General features: G+C 42.0%; 1 protein-coding gene across 3 annotated transcripts in view; it reads left to right on the top strand.

Annotated features, from left to right (window-relative positions):
• The window catches only part of tbc1d5 (TBC1 domain family, member 5), a 604,945-nt gene that overhangs the window by 386,217 nt on the left and 194,250 nt on the right, over positions 1-24,478 (top strand). For all 3 annotated transcript variants that reach the window (XM_038797832.1, XM_038797833.1, XM_038797834.1), the window contains 2 exons: positions 13,174-13,316; positions 15,605-15,711. In XM_038797832.1, the coding sequence (XP_038653760.1) occupies positions 13,174-13,316; positions 15,605-15,711 (250 nt within the window). The remainder of the gene's footprint in view (positions 1-13,173; positions 13,317-15,604; positions 15,712-24,478) is intronic.

Here is a 24,478-nt window from a genome sequence, read left to right as displayed (position 1 = left end):
GTCTTGTTAGTCCTCCCAAAATGCATCACATCACACTTTTCAAGGTTAACTTCCATGTAACTTCACAACTTGTTAAAAATCACGGAAATGCCTGCTGAGGGAGTGTTGTCCATTCAAAAACAGGTGCCTTCGAAATTGTAGGCATTGATGCATGTTAGGAGCTGTGTTTAAAGACAAATTAGCTAACAAGGTGATGCTTGTTGGAAGATGAATTACACAAGATCTGGCTATTCTGAAAGAGGCACCCATATGTCATTTTAACATCGAAAATGCTGTAATGTAAGCAAATGTAGTCGTTTTTTTTATATGTAGTGTCTTTTTTTATTAATGTCGCATTTCTCAGATAGGGAAAATCGTTACCTGTCGGCAAAAAGGTTTTTAATATATTGTAGATCATTTTGTTTAATTGATAGTTGCTGTTGGCTGTCTGTTGTTGGTTTTAATTCTAGCATGCAACTTCCTGATTGGTGGTACTCATATCCACTCTGTTCCAATTTGTAGCTATTTTATGACTACAAAATTTGACCATATGCAATATGCAAAACAGCAATATTGATGGATAGATAGAAAATTTGCACAGTTGTACCTTTATTATTTTTCTCACAACACATCTGATGATGGTCTGATTTATATTCAATCACTATAAATCATTGGCCCTGATGATATATTGCCAGTTGTATCCTCTGATTATTATGATGGGCAATACCAAGGGAGATTTGTTAGTAATGCACAAACACAGTATATCTAGTATGCACTTCCTGTCCTTCACGTTACACTTGGATTTCATATTGATTTCAAATTTCTGTCATACCTCAAAGACAAGAGGATAGCTTAATAATAAAATATATTGTAGTTTTAAGTTATGCTGTTTTCAACAACTTGCATTTATATAGAACCTTTAATGTAGTAAAATGTTCCCAAGATGTTTTACAGGAGCATTATTAAACAGAATTTGCCGTTGAGCCACATAAGGCTAAATTTGGGCAGAAGAGTTAAGTGCTTGGTCAAGGCGGTAAGTTTTGATCATCTTGAAGGACAGGAGGACAGGGAGTTAAGAGACATTGCAATTTCTTAGAATGGGCAGCACGGTAGCACAAGGGGATAGCACTGTGGCTTCACAGCACCAGGGTCCCAGGTTCGATTCCCCATTGGGTCACTGTCTGTGAGGAGTCTGCACACTCTCCCCGTTTCGGCATGGGTTTCCTCCGGGTGCTCCGGTTTCCTCCCACACTCCAAAGACGTGCAGGTTAGGTGGATTGGCCATGATAAATTGCCCTTAGTGACCAAAAAGGTTATGAGGGGTTATTGGGTTACGGGGATAGGGTGGAAATCAGGGCTTAAGTGGGTCAGTGCAGATTCGATGGGCTGAATGGCCTCCTTCTGCATTGTATGTTCTATGAAAAACAATCTTAATATACTGAATCTTTCAAACCTGCAATTCTTAGCTCTAGTATCATATTCCAGTTTGTAAAGTTCCCTGACCAAACAAAAGTTGCACTTTTGAATGACCAAACCTTCATTTACACCCAAATACTACCGCAAATTCATGAGGGCTGGTGCCTCATTAGATATGGAAATTCAAAGGTTGGTTTCCACGATGCGCTGCTCTGCCATTAGCTTCGCCAAAACAGCATCTTGCTGTCTGGCTCCGCATTGAAATGCATTAAGAGGCATAATGTTGCTGCATTTGCACGGGACATACCAGCCTGAGGCCGGTTTAGCTCAGTTGGCTGGACAGCTAGTTTGTGATGCTGAGCGAGACCAACAGCGCAGGTTCAATTCCCATATTGGCTGAGGTTATTCATGAACGCCCCGCCTTTCCCAACCTTGCCCCTCGCCTGAGGATGTGGTGACCCTCAGGTTAAGTCACCGCCAGTCAGCTCTGCTCCGCAAAGGGGAAAGCAGCCTGTGGTCCAGGGCAAATTTACTTATTTCCCAACTAATGTTGCCACAGAAAGTTAGATCTGATCTGAAGTCATGTCAGGAGCACGTTTTAGAGCTATTTAATGTACGTGCGTATTTAATTAAGCTTGGATTAGCTGTATGATGTTTGCGATGTGCGAGTAGTTAATTACTGGCAATGAACTTCTCTGGCACCAAAAATTAATTATTGTATGTTTGGAAAATGATTCTTTAAGATTTAAATTGTTAGCTATTTTAAAAATGAGATTTTCTTTCCCTTTATTTCTCTTTCTCTCTCTCTCCCTCTCTCTCTCGCTCTCCTCTCTCATTCTCTCTCTCTCTCATTCACTCTCATTCTCGTTCTCATTCACTCTCAGTTTAATCTATCTTTCCTTTTTATTTTTCTTTCTGTGCCTGGTTTGACATTGAATTTACCCACATTAATTTGCACTTCCTTCTCAGTCCTATGACTATTACTTCCACAAACTTTCAATATCATTGGTAAAGAGACATATAGATGCTTGTTCTGTTTACTTAGGTCCCAGGTGTCTAGTTTCTCTTGTTATGATAGCAGAAAGACTACCAATATTTTGGGGTATGCCGATAAACACTCACAGCAGCAGAATTACTTTACTGACAAGAGCGTCTGTAGTCTTACATCAGTTGTCAATGTTCCCATTTTACCACAAATCTTTGAAAGGTGTCTCACTTTCACAATGCGTGGGATGTGACCTCATTATCATGAAAAAAGATTATAGTCCCAAATCTGATTGAATCCAGGATACTATTTGTGAATCCTAAGAATGGAGTAATTTCACTGAGATTTCCCTAAAGCTTAATATTGGTAGGTATAGTGTTTGGCCTGTGTGAGAACTAGCAACAATAAAATTTATATTATTTCCTTTCAAATGTCCGTTGTATTTGAAGAAAGAAATTTAGTCTGTAAAATGCCCATGGATGCAGATCAATCACTGGTTGAAGGAGACCATTTTGTGGAATGAATTAGAACATCACAACATCAAAGTGTATCAGCTTTATTGCAATTTTGTTGATGGTATATTGGTACCAAAGGCCTAATGGCAACCCTAGAATGAAGGGTAAATGTGCTTTTGTGTTATACCTCATGTTAGGATACCAGACGGGCAGCACGGTGGCGCAGTGGTAGCACTGCAACCTCATGGCGCCGAGGTCCCAGGTTCGATCCCGGCTCTGGGCACTGTCCGTGTGGAGTTTGCACATTCTCCCCATGTTTACGTGGGTTTCGCCCCCATAACCCAAAGATGTGCAAGGTAGGTGGATTGAGCATGCTAAATTGCCCCTTAATTGAAACAAATTTATTGGGTATTCTAAATTTATAACAAAAAAAACAAAAAAAAATGTTAGGATACCAGACCATACCCTGACTGTTTCTAGAATTCCTGGACGAGAACCCCAAACAATTTTTCAATTTGTAAAACTGAGAGGAAAGAATGTGTCACCCGAGGAGGGGTGATGACTCTGACAAAGACAAATAGGTATCCTTTATGTTGAAACAAACTTTAAACTCAGAATTAACCACATTAACATCAACAAAATAGCTTTGCAATTGTTACATATTTCTTAAATAAAAGGAAGGACTTTAACTTATTATCTACACCTGCCACTAATTCCAGTTAAGAAACCCAATACAGTACAAATGCAACTTAAAATTAAATTAACAAAACAGGTTTATTTGCAGCCTTCAGTGTAGAGACGTTTTGGAGAGACCCTTTCAAGAGCAGATCAATACACTTATGTCTTGCCAGACACTTCAGCTCAATCTAACCACATTTGGAAAACCTAAAAACTACAGACAAGGGCAGCATGGTGGCGCAGTGGGTTAGCACTGAGGCCTCACGGCGCTGAGGTCCCAGGTTCGATCCAAGCTCTGGATCACTGTCCGTGTGGAGTTTGCACATTCTCTCCGTGTTTGCGTGGGTTTCGCCCCCACAACCCAAAAATGTGCAAGCTAGGTGGATTGGCCACACTAAATTGCCCCTTAATTGGAAAAAATGAATTGGGTAGTCTAAAAAAAAAAAAAATTTTTTTAAACTACAGACAGATCTGGCTTCTCCCATTAATTGCATCATCTGTATCCCACTAAGATGTCCCTTCACCTGTTTAGCTAGGACTAAATACAATTCCCTCATAAATAATAATACTCTTTATTAGTGTCACAAGTAGATTACATTAACACTGCAACGAAGTTACTGTGAAAATCCGCTCGTCGCCACACTACGGCACCTGTTTGGGTATACTGAGGGAGAATTCAGAGTGTCCAATTCACCTAACAAGCACGTCTTTCGGGACATGTTGGAGGAAACCAGAGCACCCGGAGGAATCCCATGCAGGCATGGGGAGAACATGCAGGTTGAGCACAGACATTGACCCAAGCCGTGAATCGAAACCGGGTCCCTGGCGCTGTGAAGCAACAGTGCTAACCACTGTGCTACCGTGCATCCACTCTTCAGGGATCTCCAGCTAATCAAAATAATATCCCATTAGCCATCATTCTGTAAACAAGTAAATTGTTAAAATCAATCATTATCTCAACCTTTACGACTCCTTAATTAGACACACTGCCTGCATGTATTTTAAACCAGCATTTTAATAACATTACTGCCACAAATATGAAGTATAATATATATCTTCTACAATCATTACACTTTCAAATGAAATATGTGGCCTTTGAAGTTGAATATTCTCACAATCCTTTTTTTTCCTATAAATGTTTTTGGATTTTTGAACAGAGAATATTTGCCGTTATGTACACAGGATATGATATATAAGTAGGCATCTGTTTGTGCCGGAGAGACAATTCCAGAGGGCGATCCTTGAATGGGTCTGGTGCCGGTGTTGCCCCTTGCTTCTCTCGGACGGATTTCGCCACCGTTGTCTTCTCGTGCACACTACCGCTTCAACTGGCCCTCCCGTACTCCACCTGTATTCTCCTTTTTCTCTGTTCCTGTGGATGTCAAGGCGGTTAACGCTTCCCTTCCTTCCCTTCCTCCCCCCCCCCCAACCTACCTCCCTGGCTATCCTCTATTGTTCCTTGTCTCTTCCCCCCCACCCTCCCCCCTGTGGTTCACCTTTCCCCCTTCTTAGATTGAGCTGTTCAACCCCCCCCTTCCCGGTCTATCCCTCCCTCCCATGCTTTGGCTACTTTCCCCAGGTTCTTGGCTGCCTAGCTATTCTTCTGCTTGTTCATTGGCCACAAACAGGTCCCGGAACAATTGGGTGAATGGCTCCCATGTTCTGTGGAAGCCGTCGTCTGACCCTCGAACGGCGAATTTGATTTTCTCCATTTGGAGAGATTCCGAGAGGTCGGACAGCCAGTCTGCAGCTCTGGGCGGTGCTGCTGGCCGCCAGCTGAACAGGATTCTATGGCGGCCGATCAGGGAGGCAAAGGCAAGGGCGTCTGCCCTCCGCCCCAGGAATAGATCTGGCTGGTCTAAAGCCCCGAAGACCGCCACTTTCGGGCATGGCACCACCCTCACCCCCACCACGTTGGACATTGCCTCGAAGAAGGCAGTCCAGTACTCCACAAGTCTGGGGCAAGACCAGAACATGTGGGCATGGTTGGCCGGGCCTCCTTGGCACCGTTCACATCTTTCCTCCACCTCCGGCAAGAACCTACTCATACGAGTTCTTGTTAAGTGAGCTCTATGTACCACTTTTAGTTGCGTCAAGCTGAGCCTTGCGCATGTGGAGGTGGAGTTGACCCTATACAGTGCTTCGCTCCAGAGTTCTCCTATTTCGATCCCCAGGTCCTCCTCCTATTTCATTTTTGTTGCGTCCAGTACGGTGTCGGCCCCTTCTACCAGTCGGTCATACATGTCGCTACAGTTTCCTTTCTCTAATATGCTTGCGTCCAGTAACTCTTCCAGTAATATCTGTCATGGCAGCTGTGGGTAAGTCCTTGTCTCATTTCGTAGGAGGTTTTTGAGTTGCAGGTACCTCGCAGGGGGAGCTCGTTCCCCCTGGCTAGCTGGAATTTCTCTGTCAGTTAGTCCAGTGTTACGACCCTGCCGTCGGTGTATAGGTCCCTGACTATCAGTGTCCCCCCCCATCCTGTCTCCACCTTTTGAAGGTGGCGTCAGTCATTGCTGGTGTGAACCTATGGTTGTTGCAGATGGGAGTTTTGTCCGACATTTTGGTCAGGCCAAATTGCTGCCGTAGTTGGTTCCAGGATTGGAGGGTGGCTGTCACCACTGGGCTGCTGGAGTGTTTTTTAGATGGAGGTGGGAGTGCCGCCGTGGCGAGGGCCCGGAGGGAGGTCCCCCTGTTGAGGCCTCTTCCGCGCGCACCCACTCGGCTTCTGGCTCCTTGATCCATCCCCTTATTCGCTCGGCCGTCGCCGACCAGTGGTAGAATTGTAGGTTTGGGAGGGCTAGCCATTTGTATAATGGTTTCAAAACGGCCTTGAGGATGTAGATCGTGATGGATCTGAATAGGAAGAGATACCTGGGCAGCACGTTCATTTTGATCATCTGGACTTTCCCCGCGATGGAGAGTGTGTTCCATCTTTGCAGGTCCTTTTTTACTTCCTCTGTCAGAGGTTGCATTTGTGGATCCCTTTCCAGTCATGGGCTATTTGGATCCCCAGGTAGCGGAATTTGTGTCGGGCATGTTTAAATGGCAGTCCGCTAGTGCTGCCCCCCTACTTGTGGGTGTACCGGGAAGATCTCGCTTTTGCTCATGTTGAGTTTGTAGCCCGAGAAGGCGCCAAACTCTTTTAGGAGCGCGATGATTCTGTCCATGCTGCTTTGTGGGTCTGAAATGTAGAGGAGCAGGTCATCTGCATAGAGGGAGACTCTGTGCTCTCTGCCGCCCCTTCGGATCCCCCTCCAGCTTTTTGCCACTCTTGAGCGCAATTGCTAGTGGCTCGATCGCTAAAGCGAACAGCAGCGGGGACAGTGGGCATCCTTGTCTGGTGCCCCTGTGCAGCTGGAAGTATCGGGAGTTGGTGTTTTTTGTCCATATGCTCGCCATGGGAGCGTTGTATCGGACTTTTACCCAGGAAGTGAATCCTGTTCCAAGCCCAAACCGCTCCAGTACCTTTATGAGGTATTTCCATTCGACTCTGTCAAAGGCCTTTTCTGCGTCTAGGGAGACGATTACCTCTGGTGTTCTCTCCCCGGATGGGGTCATTATCACATTCAGCAGGCGCCTAATGTTGGAGGTAAGCTGTCTACCTTTGCCAAAGCCCGTCTGGTCCTCTGCGACCATCTCTGGCACGCAGTCTTCTAGCCTTTTGGCTAGAATCTTGGCCAGTATTTTGGCATCTGCGTTCAGCAGTAAGATGGGTCTGTATGACCCACATTCCGTTGAGTCTTTATCTTTCTTATGTATCAGCGAGATTGAGGCTTGTGCTAGCTTGGGTGGCAGTGTGCCCCTAGCTAGTGAGCCTGTGAACATCTCCCGCAGGTGCGGGGCCAGTGCTGTCACACTTTGTCTATCCCCGGAAGCACCGTTTTCCCCACCACAAGAAGTCAATTCTGGTGTATACATTGTGTACTGGGGAGAAGAAGGAAAACTCCTTCTCCCCTGGGTGGGTGAACCTCCAGGGTCCACCGCTCCCATCTGTTCCATAAAGTGACCGAGTTCCCTTGCTATGTTGAGGTTTTCCCCGTCTTGGGGTTTGATCTGTAGTCGTTGGGTCCTGTATACAGCTGAAGCCCCCCCCCCCCCCCCCCCCCCCCCCCCCAACGATTAGCCGGTGCGTCGCTATGTCAGGGATTTCTGCTATGGTCTTCTTGATGAAGCTCATGTCGTCCCAGTTGGGCGGGTACACGTTAACTAGTACTACCGGTGCCCCATCCAGGGTCCCGCTAACCATGACGTACCATCCCCCTGAGTCCGTAACCGTCTCCCTGGGTCCGTAACCGTCTTTGTCGCCCTAAACATCGTCCATTTGCTGATCAGTATTGCCACCCCCCTGGCCCTCGTCCCGTAGCAAGAATGGTAGGTCTGTCCCACGCAGCCCTTTCTTACCCGCAGTCGGTCCTGCTCTCTCAGGTGCGTCTCTAGAAGGAAGGTTATGTCTGCCTTCATGTTTCTTAGGTAGTTGAGGACTCTGGATCTTTTCACTGAGCCGTTGTCCTCTTACGTTCCAGGTGACTATACTGGTGGGGGGCTTCTGTCCCCTCGCTCCCGTGGGATTAACCATATTCACCTGGTGGATGCGCCCTTGCCCTCTGGTGTTCCCCCTTGTTAGGGGACCGCCCAGGATGCCCGCTGTCACTGCGCTCTCCATGTAGTCGGGCCCCTGCGCTCCGGGGTTTCCCTCCATCCAGGGGAGCCCCGCCATGGTTGCCCGCTGTGCGGCCGCCACACGGGTAGTCCCCTGCACTCTGGGGCCTCCCTTCGCCCAGAGGCCGTACTGGGTGGATGCTTGCAGTGATATCTTGTTCCGAGCCCTTGGTTGTGGCACTCTGTAGCCCTTTTGCTGTTCCTTTCCTAGCCTTGTTTGTCCCTCCGTCCCTGTGTTCCGCCCCCCCATTCCCTCCCTTTCTGTGCCCCCCCTTGTCCCTACCTTTCCTCCCCATTTCTCCCCCTCTCCTGTATATCCCTCCTTTGTCCCTCTTTCCCCTGCTCCTATCCCCGTTTGCTCTCCCGCCTCTGTTGAAAGGATCCCCCCTTCCCTGCCTGGGGCCGTCCCTCTAGTTGGGGGTGCGCTGCTTTTTTGCATGTCCCCGGTGCTAGATTTCTTGCTAGTGCGGCGACCCCCCTCTAGGGAGTTAGTGTCTCGCTTCTCCCCTGCCCAGCCTCTGTGTTTTTCTGCCCGCTCTTCCCCCCTCTGTCCTACCCTGTGCTCCACCAATTGCTCTCCCTTCTCTGCTACTTTCGTGCCCTTGTGCTGGGGTCTGGTTTCCCACCTGTGGCGGTTCGTTGGGTAACAGTTTGCTTTTTGTTCAGGGTACCTGGCGTTGCCTCACCCCCTGTCGGCGTGTTGTTGCCCCTTGCCAAAGGCCCCGTATTTCTAGCCTCGCTGTTGGTTTTCCAGCCCGTGTGCCTTTAGTGAGTTTGAGCGCTGGAAAAACAATATTTAAATTCTGGGAACAATTTCATAACGTCTCCTTATGTGCTGTAAGAATTCTGTGACCCCTGAACAGTGTAAAAGGGAGAAATTATGGAGTAAGTAACTTCTGATGTCATTAATTACACCACTGTAATTTTTTTCCCTGTGACCTTTTGAACATAATAAGATGGCAATAATAAAACTGAAAATCCCAGGTACCAAAGGCACCTGGTTGTTTGATCTCTGCAACAGTAGTTCATTTTTAACGATAAGATTTGAACTCGAAATTTGGAGCAATAAATTACACCATTGCCACACCACTTATGTCATTATATTTGAGTTGGAGTGGCAGTATCATGAAAACAAATGTAAGAGAAAGTCATTATTAATATTGATTTTAATGACGGCAGAGCTGATCTACCTTATCCAGGTAATGGTGAAGTTGTGTAAAAGTCACAGGAAAAAAAATCACGGTGGTGTAATTAATGATATTAAGTTACTTTGTAATTTCCCCCTTTACAGTGGTCAAGGGGGTCACAGAATTCCAGCACAGGAAGAGGCCATTCAGCACATAATGTCTCCATGTAGGAGAATTTACCTAATGTCATTAAACCCGCCCCCCCCCCCCCCCCCACTGTAGTCCTGTACATTTTTCCTTTTCAGATAACAATACCAATTCCCTCTTGAATGTCTTGATTGTACCTCACTACACTCTCACACAGTGCATTCCAGATCCTAACCACTCACAGCGTGAAAAAGATTTTCCTCATGTCACCATTGCTTCTTTTGCCGGTTTTCCCTCATGACTTTAATACCTCTATCAAATTTACTCCCACCCTTCCCTTCTGCAAGAAAAAAGGTCCCAACTTCACCAATCTATCCATGTAACAGAAGTTCATAATCCCTCAAATTATTCTTGCAAATATTTTGTGAACTCTGAAGTGCCTTCACGTCTTCCTAAAGTGTAGTGCCCAGAACTGGACGCAGTACTCCAGCTAAATCCAAACTACTGTTCTATACAAGTTTGAGAAAACTTTCTTGCTAGATGCTGTATGCTTTATTAACTGTTCTCCCAACATGCCCTGCCTCCTTCAGTGATTTATACACCAAGGTCTCTCTCCTCCTGCAGTTCTCTCCCCACACCCCCCCCCCCCCATTATAGAAATGAGCCCTTTATTTCTATTGTTTTTCCGTATTCTTCCTATCAAAATGTATCACTTCACACTTCGCAGGATTAAATTTCCTATGCCAATTATCTGTCCATTGCTCCAAGCTGTCTAGGTTCTTTTGAAGTTCTACATTATCCTCATTTCACAATGGTTCCACGCTCTGTACCATCCGCAAATTTTGAAATTAAGCTCTGCCCATCCAAGATCTAGATTATTAATATGAAGTGTAAGGTATATTTCTGCAGCTGCTTCTAGCTCTGACTAAGGAGGGCGATGGGGGTGGCGGTTTAGATAACATTTATGTTAGCAACAGTACTGTGAGTGGGCAGCTATGTAACCCGCCCAAGGCTATTGCGCGCGGAACAACCTTTATCAGTGTGTGTAACTTGAGGCTCGGCAGAATGCGCCTTCTCCAGCCATAACTCTGATGGCTGTACGTGTTACAATCCTAAGTAAAAACTATCTACTTGATTGAAGCCTTACTGTGTCGACTCACTCATTGAACTGAGATTTAGCCTAACAAATTGGTGACCCCGACGTTGGGGGGGAGTCGAACACAACTCCGTTTAAGATCGCACGGAAAGAGGCCCTTTGGCAAAGTGTCTCCGTGAGTTCAGGGAACCGGTTATATTTTGAGAACAAGAGATATCTTCAGATAAAGTAGTGTCATAGTCTTTTGTTGTGTGTATTTTTGTTTTTACGTTAATAAATATTCTTAACTAATTGTCTATACAATGACTGGACTGGTTCCTCATTGGACTATACATTGTTTCTCACATTATGAGAATCAGTGTTTCAAGTTACCCTTCAGAGTTTTGGGATACTCGGATAACATCAGCGGGGTTCTTTACACTAAGGAAGACTGGATAATTATGGCCAGTGCCTCTGGAATTTCCTATGTCACCTCCCTCACTTTCCTTGACTGCATCTCATCCAATCTTAGTGTCTTATCGACTTTAAATACCGACAACCTTTCCAATGCACCTCCTTATCAATTTTAAAGCCTTTAATTGTCTGAACTACCCTTTCTTTCACCCATGAATATTTAGTACCCAGCCCTTCCTTGAACCAGGCCACTTTTATAGCCGAAACATTGTATTTTCAGACGTCAATCTACACCTGCAATTTACCAATCTTATTTACCACACTTTGCACTTTCACATACATTCATAATGGCCCTAATTTGGACTTTATTACTTTCTCCCTGACTCTGAACCCACCTAATAACTTACTATTTCCTCCTTGTCTGCCCCTATGTAATATGGAACTATTCTTTTCTCTCACACTGTTTAGTATTCTATCTTTATGCACTTCATTTCCCTTTTCTACTACTATGTGCTCTTGCCCAACCCCCTAGAATTTAATTTAAACTCCCACCAAACTCAAACTTCCCCACGGGATGTCTGGTCCCACTCCTGTTAAGACCTTTTGTAGAATTCAATGGGGAAAAGATCACCTGACCAAATTGGGCAGAATTCATAAAGGAGTGGCGTCAAAGCTATTTCACCTTGTACAAGAACGATTGGAGTAGATACTGTTCTATTCCTTGCCTTGTTCTCCAAGATAACCAGATATGTAGTGTTGACAAAGAATATAAACTAAGAAGTTTAAATCAAAAGTAATTTAATTTACACTACTAGTAGCATGTTATATTTCCACTACTAAACTTGATTAGTTTTACACACTTTACTGAGTAACAGATGATAAAATAAAAATACTGAATCTGTAGTACAGTAATCAATATTCTCTCTAACTATTAAACAACACTATAACTCAACTTCACACTATCCTTCTATCATTGACTTCTCCAACAGCTTCTCCCAGAATTCCAAGAGATGCAGCCTTATATACAATCACTTTGTAACACCATCTAGTGTTTGATTTACACATAGCTTCTGATGCTAATCCTTTACTCCACTTGTACTATACATATCATTACAGATACAGCCAGTACTTGAAATGGGGATAATTTCAAAACTAATTTGTAAAAACAATATTTCTATGGTCAGTCTATGGGACAGACTCTCCAGGGTGACCGTGGGAAGCAGAATTGATTTATTCAAGTCCAAATTAGATAGATTTATTTCAGGAAATCATATTTTGTAACAGTGTATGCGTAGTTTGAGACATGGCATGTGGTAAGTATAACATGCATGGGACGCAAAAGGTGGCTTTGGACTTTATAGTTCCTAAAGCTGTTCAACAGAGGTTTTCTTCATGTCATTTCAGGATGTATTGTATGGACTAATTGATAGATTGATCGCTACGATTCATCAACAGCTGCATTATCATTGTATCATGTAACTGACTGGCAGAAAGCAAACTAGATGGACCTTGATATTTTTTCCAAGTATTAATTCTTTTGTGCCTAAAGTTATAAAAATTCAGGTAGTCCAAACCAAACTCGTATTCTTGAAGAGAGACTGCAAAGAGTCTGATTAAAAATCAGCTTAAAGAACAAGTTAATTTTTACTACCCCTCCTTCCCATAATCCCCCTCCCCCCCCCCCCCCCCCCCCTCTTCATCTGTAAAACACATTGAGCAAATGAGTATGTTTCTCTTAATTTGAGGACAGAAAGTAAAATTTTTGGAAATGAGGCAAATGGTGTGTTGACATTCGTGAACTCAACTTTTGGAAATCCCCAAAAAGATGCATTTTTTAACCTTCAGTCCATGAACTTGTTTGAATTGATTTGTGCAAGCATCTCTGTCTGCCTTTTTAGTGGTAAAGGTTTTATTTATAAATATCATCCCTGGACAGTGTCAGTTTATTTTCAGTGAGTGTCAAACTGAAAATCAGATAATTTTAATCTAAAATTTCACCATCCAATTGACGGTCTGTGCTTTCCAGCATAAAAAATAAAACCAAGGTCTTAAGTGATTATTCAAGAGTACTACATAACAGCATTGGATTTTATCAAAGGTAATTGTTGAAGACCCTTTCTTACGAGCTCTTCAATTCACTGAGTATTGCAATAAAGTCTGAATGCATTTCATTATGTTACTACATGTAAAACTGTTAAATCTTTCGTTTGTAATATATTGTCTGTTTCACTCCTGCAGACGTTGGGTCAGACTTTTGTTTGGACGAGAATTTCCTCTTCAGGATCTCTTGGTGATCTGGGATACTTTGTTTGCTGACAGTGTCACCCTGGATTTAGTTGACTATGTTTTTGTAGCAATGCTGTTATACATCAGAGATGTTTGTAAGTATATGCATATATATATATTACATTTTTATTGCTCATTTCCAATGCTTTTTAAAATATTTGATGTAATATGTATGATAAATTTGCAATGATATTTCATTATATCAAAATAATGAAATGAAATGAAAATCGCTTTTTGTCACAAGTAGGCTTCAAATGATGCGAAAAGCCCCTAGTCGCCACATTCCGGCGCCTATTCGGGGAGGCTGGTACGGGAATTGAACCGTGCTGCCGGCCTGCCTTGGTCTGCTTTAAAAGCTAGCTATTTAGCCCTAAGCTAAACCAGCCCCAGATATTGCCCCAAATAGGAGTCAAGCTTTGAGTGTTTTGACCACTTTTGCAGCAAAATATTCGGGTGACGTTGGTTACTTTTTAAATACTGCATTTTAAAGTAGAGGGTAGTTACGCATTTTTTTAAATGGTTCTCTGAGATGGTTATTAATATTTGTTTTCCCAAAGGTGTAAACATTAACAGTTTGTCTCTATTATCAATTAGCACTTCATACCTATTCTGTTTTGAAGTCTCTGGTTCTGGCAGGTGTCTAAGCACACCTTCGTTTTCAGCTATGAACAGACAGAAATGTCAAAATCAGGTCCTGTTAATGCTGCATATGCAGTAAGGCTTTTAAATTGGAAATCTATGAACGCTTTCAACAAATCATAGAGATGAGAAATGCTGAAAAACTGGAAAGTCATTTTGTTTAAGTTGTGTAAGTCAGCCCACTGATGTGGAGAAACATGCTTTTTTCATATTATGCTGAGATAAGTTGTGCTCATTGAAACAAGTGAGTTCAATCCCAACTGATAATTCTGTATGTTCACATTACTGTTCAATAAAGCAGCTTATTGATTCATATGCGACTGCTTTAATTGGTGTCTTATCGGTCCATCTTTAGAAATGTTTGAATGCCACAAGTAAAAGACATGAATATCCAGTTTAAGTCATATGGGGTTATTATTGTTAAACCTTTTTTATGCTAATATATAAATATATGTAAAAGTAAGATACTCAAACCACATAAGGCAGCAACCAATGCCATTGGACCTGAGAAGGTTGATACTGTATATCTAAGTTTTAAACAGTAAGAAAAATAGGTATAGCAAAGCACAAGCATTGGTATGTGGAAGCCTGCCACCTTGTGACTAAAGCATCATTCCAACTTGATTGAAATAATTTTATAGTCTGCAAGTTGCATTGTAAATATAGCAAAGCTTTTGTTTGTACATGCTTTGGGAATGAGATGAAAAACAGACCTTAATAAAGATCTCTATCTTACTGCTTTAACTATATTACTTGAGGTGATTTTTTATTTATAAAGAGTCCAGATGTGTAGTCGATTAAATATCAAAACATACTCCTGACCGATTGGTTTAAATGTCAAACTCGTAAGTAAACAATAATCATTTAAGTTTTGTAAGAACGCAGTACCATATAGTTTTCTGTTCAGATAGCACTAACTTGCATTATTAATGTACCATGTGTTTTTGGTTTTAATGACTTTCACAAAAAGTACAGTAAATGGTCACAAGAGAACAAAAGTATTATGGAACAGTGAGCACAGTAAGAGAGTGCTTCACAAATGAAACCAGATGTATGAAATTACAAGCTGTCAGATCAAAAAGGAAATGAAGATGATAAAGTAGTTCTCACTATAAAATATAATTATTTGTTTCAATTACTTTCAAAATTCTTTGCTCATAATCTTTAAATGTCCAGATTTGCAATGACTACTAGCATACAACTGCAGTTAGTTGAGTGATGGGAGCACACAATATTGCCTTGGATGTTTTAATTTCTCTATTATTAAGGCATTTAATCTGGTAACAATGCAATTAATAACAATAATATTTAATTACTGAAATATTATCAGACATTTCATAGAATGGCTAAAATAAATTTGATGAAGGTCCTGAGGTTATTGCGAAAAGGTATATTATTCATTGCGTTGATGTTTTGTAATATTGCTTTACCCTGATTTATCTCTCACTGTTAAAAGTGGCCTTATCTTTAAGTAAAGCTGTTTTGCAAACATTATTCTGCCATTATTCTTTGTTCTTTATTTATGTGTGATATTTGTGTGATGAAAACTGTAGGATATCTGGCTATTTCCCTACCCAAACAAAACTATTGGACACATGCCTTCTGGGATAATATTGTTTTTAATTCCTAGATTTTGCTGTCTTCTGCGGTTATTAAAGGTATACCTATACATGTATGTGTGTGAGTGTACATATCCATACATGACTAAAAATACTTTTACTGTTTTGTGTTTTATCTTCCTCAGTAATTGCCAGTAACTATCAAACCTGTCTTGGACTACTTCTCCATTACCCTTCTGTAGAAGATGTACATTCCTTAATTCAGAAAGCACTCTTCTTACGAGATCCAAAGGTAACATACTATCATTTGAGTTACATTCTTATGTTTAAAAAAAATACTTTCAGAATTGCACTGCTCATTGACCCTCTCTGAAATTGAACCGTATAGAGATCTAACTTCAAATGATAAATTATGTAAAATTAAGTTATGTTTATTACCTATGAAATAAACTGAAATCAATTAAGATGCATTTTTGGTTCTAAAAGTTTCATAAGTGGGATTTGCATTTATTTTTGATGTATAAAATTACAGGGCAATGCAACAGAATGTAGCATGAAATGTTTGAATACTTAAAAATAATAATAAACAATTTGACGGTTGAGATTCAATGTTTAAACAATATGAAGTCAACCAAAGGAAAATCTATATTTGAAACATATATTTGTACAAATATTTGTAGTACAGTCTATGAAAATGGGTAAAATCTGTGACAAATAGGAACATTGTTGTGGCATCTCCACTATGGTTTACTGGTTCAATAATGGTCATTTGCTGGCTTATAAAAAGAAGAAAATGTTCTGAATTATTGTACATTTGAGGGCACATCTGTAACCAGAGGGGTAATAATTCACCAATTATAGCTTCTGAGCTGCAGTCAATATTTGTTTTATTGTACCCATGAGCTAAATTTATTTTTCAAATGGGAAATGTTTTCACCCATTTTGAATGGTTAATAGCCTGTGCTTTGTGGTCTGTTCACTGAAGATTATTGCCTACTGTCATCAGTTATTTGCCAAGACTGAAAACAATTTCTCATGAATAATTTTCAGCAAATCATGTATTTCAGGCCAAAATTATCACAAATATATAACCCCAAACCAACAGTGTTCGTATTTAAAAAGACACTGTCAGTAAATGCAAGTAACTTTTTTATCTGAAATATCTATAATTGTTTTTCTGTTTCTTGGTGGCCCTCGCTTGTTGGGCTTGTTCTGTTACATCAAGTTACAGTCTTGGCTCAGTGATAATAATGTTGCCTATTAGTCAGAAGATCATGTGTTTCAAACTAACTACAGAAACTTTAAAGCACATAATTTTAGACTGGCGCTTCAGAGCAGTACAAGTTGCACAATCTGAGATTAAACCAGGTCCCATCTGTCTGCTCAGCTCGATGTGAAGGACCCTGTGGCAATATTGGAACAAAAGGAGGGGAGGTTTCCATGTGTACTGGTAAATCAACTAACATCACTAAACAGATTATCTAGTCATTTGACTCATTGCTGCCAATTGGACCTTGCTGTGCACTGATTGGTTACATTAAATTGCAGCAGTGATTATACTTCAGTTAGACTTAATTGACTTATTGTATAGCACTTTATAGGTTGCTTTAGAATGCAAACCATTTTCAGTTACTTAAAAAACCTTTTGTTGCAGTTTTATCTATAGTTCAGCCCCACACTGCTGATCTACGGGCACCCAGTGAAGAGAGGAGGAGGAGGAGGGAGAAAGGAGGACCTCCTCCTGAACCTGCTCCTGGGCTGGCCAGACTTGTCATCAACAGGTCCAGGCAGCGGGCGATTGAGGGAATCGTCTGACCCGACTGTATGCCCCTCTACCGCACTACATTTGCAGCTGGATGTTCCTGGAGAAGGATCATGCGGTGTCCACTGGCATGCACAGGGGATGGGGTGCCTTATTAACTCCTCTAACCACATTTTGATTTGATGTTTTTAGTCTTATTTGTGATTCGCTTTTTGTTTAAGTCAGATTCCCTTTAATTTGCCCCTCAGTTTATTTGATTTAGTTTACTTATTTATTTATGTTGATCAAAATAGTTGGATGTCCAGTGGCCATGAACGGTACTGTGTAAATCAAGTTCTTTCTTTATCATCAAGGTTTTGCTGGCAAAGGATTTTCTTCAAATAGTTAAGAAACTGTAAAGGACAGTGTGATGAAGCAAGGTGATGCCAGCCGTAGCAAGTTCCCAACCCTAGTATCAGGGAGAAGCCCAAAGCCGAGATGAAGAGAATGTTCCTAGAAGGAAAAAAAATGTACCAGTGCACAAACTAAACTAGTACCTTTTAGGTGTCTCAAAGTCGCTCGCTGAGCAGTAGAGGCACAACAATAGGATTGTCCCTGAGCTTGGCTGATACAAGAGACATTACCATGGGCAGTGAAGAAATGGCAGAGATGTTGAACAAATATTGTGTGCCTGTCTTCTTAATATAACACCCAAATTGCGTAGCAGAAGCACGGTAGCACAGTGGTTAACACTGCTGGCTCACGGCACCAAGGCCCCAGGTTCGATCCCAGCCCTGGGTCACTGTCCGTGTGGAGTTTGCACATTCTCCCTGTGTTTGTACGGGTTTGGCCCCCACCACCCAAAGATGTGCAGGTAGGTGAATAGGCCACGCTAAATTGCCTCTTAATTGGAAAAAATGAATCCGATTCTCTAAATTTAAAAAAAAAATTGCACAGCAGAAATGGAGGGTAATGAAGTGACTAAAAAGTGAAAGGAATTTTGTCAATTAATATCAGCCGAGAAAAAGATTTGCGAAACTTAGAAAGGATTGAAATCCAACAAATCCCCAAGGCCTGCACATCTTTAGATGTGCAGGTTAGGTGGATTGGCCATGCTAAATTGCCCCTTAGGTAGAGTTGCAGGAATAGGATGAGGGATTGGGCCTAGGCAGGGTGGTTTTTCGCAGGGTCGGTGCCAACTCTATGGGCCGAATGACCTTCTGCACTGTAGGAATTCTATGATTCTATTATCAATGGACTTAGAATATTATAGTGTGATCAGGCAAAGTCAACATAATTTTATGAAAGGGAAATCATGCTTGTTAAGTTCATTAGAGTTTTTCAGGTTGTGACTGAGTTTCCAAAAGGCATTCAATGGAAGGTGCCACACAAAAGGTTAATTCACAAGTTAAGGGCTCATGGATTCTTCGTAACGGTAGATGATTGATTAACAGACAGGAAAAGAATATGGGGAAAAAAGGAGCTTTTTCAAGTGGACAGGTTATGGCTAGTGGAGTGCACCAAGGATGAGTGCTAGGATTTACCTGTGTTAATAACTTGAATGAAGAGGCTGAGAGTTATGTATCTTAGCTTCGTGAGAATGTAAGCTGTGAGGACACAAAGGAGATAGAGACAGGTGAAGTGAGCGGGCAACAAAGTAGCAGATGAAGTGTAACATGGGTAAGTGTGAGGTATTCACTTAGGCTATAAGACTGAAAAGCAGAATATATTTTAAAAGGCATGAAAACTGTAAATATTGACGTTCAGAGAGACTTGGGTACACTTGTACAAAGAATGCAAGCATTTTGCTTGCAGATACAGAAATAAATTTGGAAGGCAAATACCATGTTGGTCTTTTTGCAATGGGTTTGAAGTATAAGAATAAGGAAGACTTGCTGCAATTATACAAGTTTTATGGAGACCACACTTGGTTTTGGTCTCCATGTTTAAGGAAGGATATGCTTGCATTGGAGGAGGCATAGAAAAGGTTCACTAGATTGCTTCCTGGGGTGAGAGGGTTTTCCTGTAATGAGAGACCGAGTAAATTAGGCCAATCCTCTGGAGTTTAGAAGAATGAGAGGCCATCTCATGGAAACATACAGGATTCAGAAAGGGCTTCATAGAGTAAATACTGAGAGTTCGCTCCCCTGGCTGCAAAATTTAATACGGGCACAGTCTCCGGAAAAGAGATGGATCATTTAGAACTGAGCTGAGAAACCTCTTCAGTCAGAAGGTTGTGAATCTCTGTAAATCTCTACTCCAAAGGTTTGTGGATGCTCCATTGTGGGATTTATTTAAAGCTGAGATAGACAGACTTTTGGTCTCGCAGGGAATCAAGGGATATGATGAGTAGGCAGGAAAGTGAAGTTAAGGCCGATGATTAGCCATTGATCATATTGAATAGCAGAGTAGGATCAAGGGGTTGCCTAGTTTAATCCTATTTTTTTATATTTTCATAAGGTTATTTGGGTCATGGATGTTATGTAACAATAATTAAACTGTCAGGGTGTAATGCATATTTTTTTGTGAGTAATTTTGACAAATTGCTAAAATTAACTGGCAAGATAGAGCAAGCACATAAAATACAAAAGCAAAATATTGTGGATTCTGAAAAATGAAATGAAAATAGAAAATATTCGACATGCCTGGCAAGTTGTGCAGCATCTGTGGACAGAATAATAGAGTGAACTTTTCAGGTTGATGACGTAAGCACACAAAAAACTTAGAAAGCCATGAAAAACAAGAATGGGGCAAGAAGTAATTCGGGAATATTATCTTAAAGCAAAGTCTTACAAGGCATGTTTTATTCAAAGCATGTTGTCCATTTTTTGCAAATACTTTGTCACAAATAAAATAATTGCATCATAAAATGATTGCTTTAAAAAACACTTGCATTTTCTGATGGAAAGTTGATGTGGCATGTTGAGACCCATCTTCCCAAACTCTTCTGGTGACATCAGTAACAAAGATATTTCCTGTTTCTCTGAGTGACTCCATTTGTTTTAACTGAGAGAATAATGCTGGAGCTTCACAAGAGCAGATCCAGAACTAAATGATCCCAGGGAAACTATGCTTCATTCTTTGTCATTAGAATGGTTTCCCAGAGTCTTTGGCTTTGCACACACATGAAGCAGCACTTTAAATTCCTACTCTTTAAATCAACAAATTTGTGTACAATAAATGTGATTTTATACCTTAATTACTATTCTAACATAAATCCATGCAAGTAGAATGAAGTCATTATTGCGCTTATTACACACAAACTGGCTTAATTTGATTAATCGGTGTTTTTCTGTAAAGTACTTTATCATAACGTTATCTAGAATACTTGCTGTACATTTAAAATCTTTTATAACTATTCAAGCAGGGTTTACAAAAAACATTGTGTTTTTTTGCATTTTCTTCATAATACTTCAGTTTCTTTGTTATTTGTTTTGAGGGAATTGTTGAAGTAAAATGTTAAATAGGGCAGCAAAATTTGCTATTGGCAAAATCAGGCTTCATTTAAGATTGTAACAAATTTTAGCTTTGATGCAAGAGTTTATTCTAAAAAGAATAGCTGAAGTAGGAAGCAGCAGAGCAACAAATGTTGACCTTGATAAATTTATCTTAATACCGCCTTTTAGTATGTAGCTAAGCAACCACTATTGATAACAAATGCATCACATTGCAAAACTAATTGCAATAATGAAAGTAGTAACTGGCAATTAATAGAGAACAGCTAAACAAAAATAGAAGACTGGAATTCAGCCTGTGTGACATAACTGGCTAATATGTTTCACCTATTAGTAAATCTCGTTGTTTTAATTTTTTTTTCAAAATATAAAATTCATTACTTATGGTAGTAACTTCCATCCATTTTAGAAGATTATGGACTGTGCCGGGTGTATGTCACTTCTGTGTTGAACATTGTCTGTTGTGGCTGTAATAAAGGCTGATTCGTGAGTGGCAGTCCCTTCCGCAGCTGGTATAGATGAATAGCGCAGCCTGTGATCGACTGATGTTTTTTACCTTCTTTTCCACCATCTGGTCATTTCTTTTGCCCTTTGCTTTTCCACACCCTTCCCAACTGCTTGTCTCCAGGCACTCGGTCAGCAGCCAGAACCTCTCATAGAATCATTGAATTTACAGTGCAGAAGGAGGCCATTCAGCCCATCAAGTCTGCAGCGACCCTTGGAAACAGCACCTTACTTAAGCCCTCAACTCCACCCTAGCCCTGTAATCCAGTGTCCCCACCTAACCGTTTTTGGACACTAAGGGGCAATTCAGCATGGCCAACCCACCTAACATGTACATCTTTGGACTGTGGGAGGAAACCGGAGCACCCGGAGGAAACCCACACAGACACGGGGAGAAAGTGTAAACCCTACACACAGTCAACCAAAGCCGGAATTGAACCCGGATCCCTAGACTTGAACAACCTGTTGGTCTCATGTCAGTAGCAAGCTTGCCATAGAGCAAGTCTTTGGGAATGTGGCTGTCTTCCATTCAGCGCACATGATCCAGCCAACAGAGTCACAGCTGAAACATGAGGGCAGATATTCTGGGGATCCCTGCACGTTGGTGTACTTTTGTATTCCTGTCCATCCATGAGATGGCTAATAGTCATCCAAGGAAATGGAGGTGGGAGCTATTCAGCCACTTTTCTTGGCTTTCATAAGTTGTCCATGCTTTATTACCATAAAGGAGAGTGCTGAAAACATAAACCTGGTACACGAGCAGTTTTGCATTTTGGGTTAGTTTGCTGTTGGTGCACTCTCACCTTCTCAGCTTTGACATGGCAGTTATGGCATTGGCAACCCTGTTGTTGATTTTGGTATCAAGGGGCAAGTTGCTGGTGATCGTTGGTCCAGGGTATATGAAGCTGTTGACGACCTCCAGAGTGATGGTGATGGTGGAAGACGGAGTCTCATGTTCTCACTCACACCCATGCCCTTCCTTTTAAAAAAAAATTAGAGTACCCAATTCTATTTTTTCCAATTAAGGAGCAATTTAGCATGGCCAATCCACCTACCTTGCACATCTTTGGATTTGTGGGGGGTGAAATCCACGCAGACACGGGGAGAATGTGCAGACTCCACACTGACAGTGACCCGGGGCCCGGATCACACCCGGGTCCTCAGCACCGTGAGGCAACAGTGCTAACCAGTGATGCCTTCCTGACCCTGATTTCCAGTACAAAGATGTTGCAGGTGTGGGAGATTCGATCCACAAACATTTGCAAATGATAGGATATTGGCATGGTGTCATCAACAAACGGTAATTCATGGATAAGGACCTTGGGCACTTTGATCTGAGCACAGTTTTGCCAAGTTGAAGAGCTTGCTGTCACATGTGGTGTGCAATTGAACATCTTCATTTACGTCGCCAAAATCATACCATAACAGCGTGGAGAAGAATATGAGAATATGCCAAAGAGCATTGATGATAGGGCGCAGCCCAGCTTTACCCCGCTGCTAATCTTGAAAGTGTCTGATGATGATCCATTGTATCTGACAGCATGTTCTCATCGAAAGAAGAAATGACGCCCAGGAATCTAGGTAGGCAGCCTAATTTCTGCAGCAGTTTGAGGAATCCCTCTCTGCTGATGAGACCAAAGGCCATTGAAGCCAAAGTAGAGTGGTCTATGCGGTTTTCGGCACTTCTGTAACTGCCAATGTATGAAAATCACATCAACTGTCAATCTGCCAGTTCTGAAGCCGCATGGAATCTCAAGGTAGATGAGTGGCTGCATATGGTCAGAGTGACAGCAGCAAAGACCTTGCCCACAATACGTAGCGGGGAGATGCCTCCGTAATTTAGGTCACTGCTGACCCTTTTGTTTTTAACAAAGAAATTTACAGCACAGGAACAGGCCCTTCGGCCTTCCCGGCCTGCGCCGATCCAGATCCTTTATCTAAACCTGTCCCCTATTTTCCAAGGTCTACTTCCCTCTGTTCCCCGCCTGTTCATATATCTGTCTAGATGTATCTTAAATGATGCTATCGTGCCCGCCTCTACCACCTCCGCTGGTAAAGCGTTCCAGGCACCCACCACCCTCTGCGTAAAAATTTTTCCACGCACATCTCCCTTAAACTTTCCCCCTCTCACCTTGAAATCGTGACCCCTTGTAATTGACACCCCCAATCTTGGAAAAAGCTTGTTGCTATCCACCCTGTCCATACCTCTCATAATTTTGTAGACCTCAATCAAGTCCCCCCTCAACCTCCGTCTTTCCAACGAAAACAATCCTAATCTACTCAACCTTTATTCATAGCTAGCACCCTCCATACCAGGCAACATCCTAGTGAACCTCCTCTGCACCCTCTCTAAAGCATCCACATCCTTCTGGTAATGTGGCGACCAGAACTGCACGCAGTATTCCAAATGTGGCCTAACCAAATTCCTATACAACTGTAACATGACCTGCCAACTCTTGTACTCAATACCCCGTCCGATGAAGGCAAGCATGCTGTATGCCTTCGTGACCACTCTATCAACCTGCGTTGCCACCTTCAGGGTACAATGGACCTGAACTCCCGGATCTCTCTGTACGTCAATTTTCCCCAGGACTCTTCCATTGACCATATAGTCCGCTCTTGAATTAGATCTTCCAAAATGCATCACCTCGCATTTGCCTGGATTGAACTCCACCTGCCATTTCTCTGCCCAACTCTCCAATCTATCTATATTTTGCTGTATTCTCTGACAGTCCTCCTCACTATCTGCAACACCAATCTTAGTATCATCTGCAAACTTGCTAATCAGACCACCTATACCTTCCTCCAGGTCATTTATGTAGATCACAAACAACAGTGTCCGAGCACGGATCCCTGTGGAACACCACTAGTCACCCTTCTCCATTTTGAGACACTCCCTTCCACCACTACTCTCTGTCTCCTGTTGCCCAGCCAGTTCTTTATCCATCTAGCTAGTACACCCTGAACCCAATACGACTTCACTTTTTCCATCAACCTGCCATGGGAAACTTAATCAAATGCCTTTGTGAAGTCCATGTATATGACATCTACATCCCTTCCCTCATCAATTAACTTTGTCTCTTCCTCAAAGAATTCTATTAGGTTTGTAAGACGTGACCTTCCCTGCACAAAACCATGCTGTCTATCACTGATAAGTCTATTTTCTTCCAAATATGAATAGATCCTATCCCTCAGCATCTTCTCCAACAGTTTGCCTACCACTGACGTCAAGCTCACAGGTCTATAATTTTTGTACAAGGTAACTATGTTTGCCTCACAAGTCATGCAAATGTTACCGAATTAAATAGATATTTACACATTAATTTGATATATGTAAGTACAGTGCTTTGTATTTATCA

Source organism: Scyliorhinus canicula, chromosome 5, assembly GCF_902713615.1.
Source record: "Scyliorhinus canicula chromosome 5, sScyCan1.1, whole genome shotgun sequence".
Taxonomy (NCBI): Eukaryota; Metazoa; Chordata; class Chondrichthyes; order Carcharhiniformes; family Scyliorhinidae; genus Scyliorhinus; species Scyliorhinus canicula.
The sequence above is the reverse complement of the archived record's forward strand: the minus strand, read 5'-3'. Positions and strand labels throughout refer to the sequence as shown.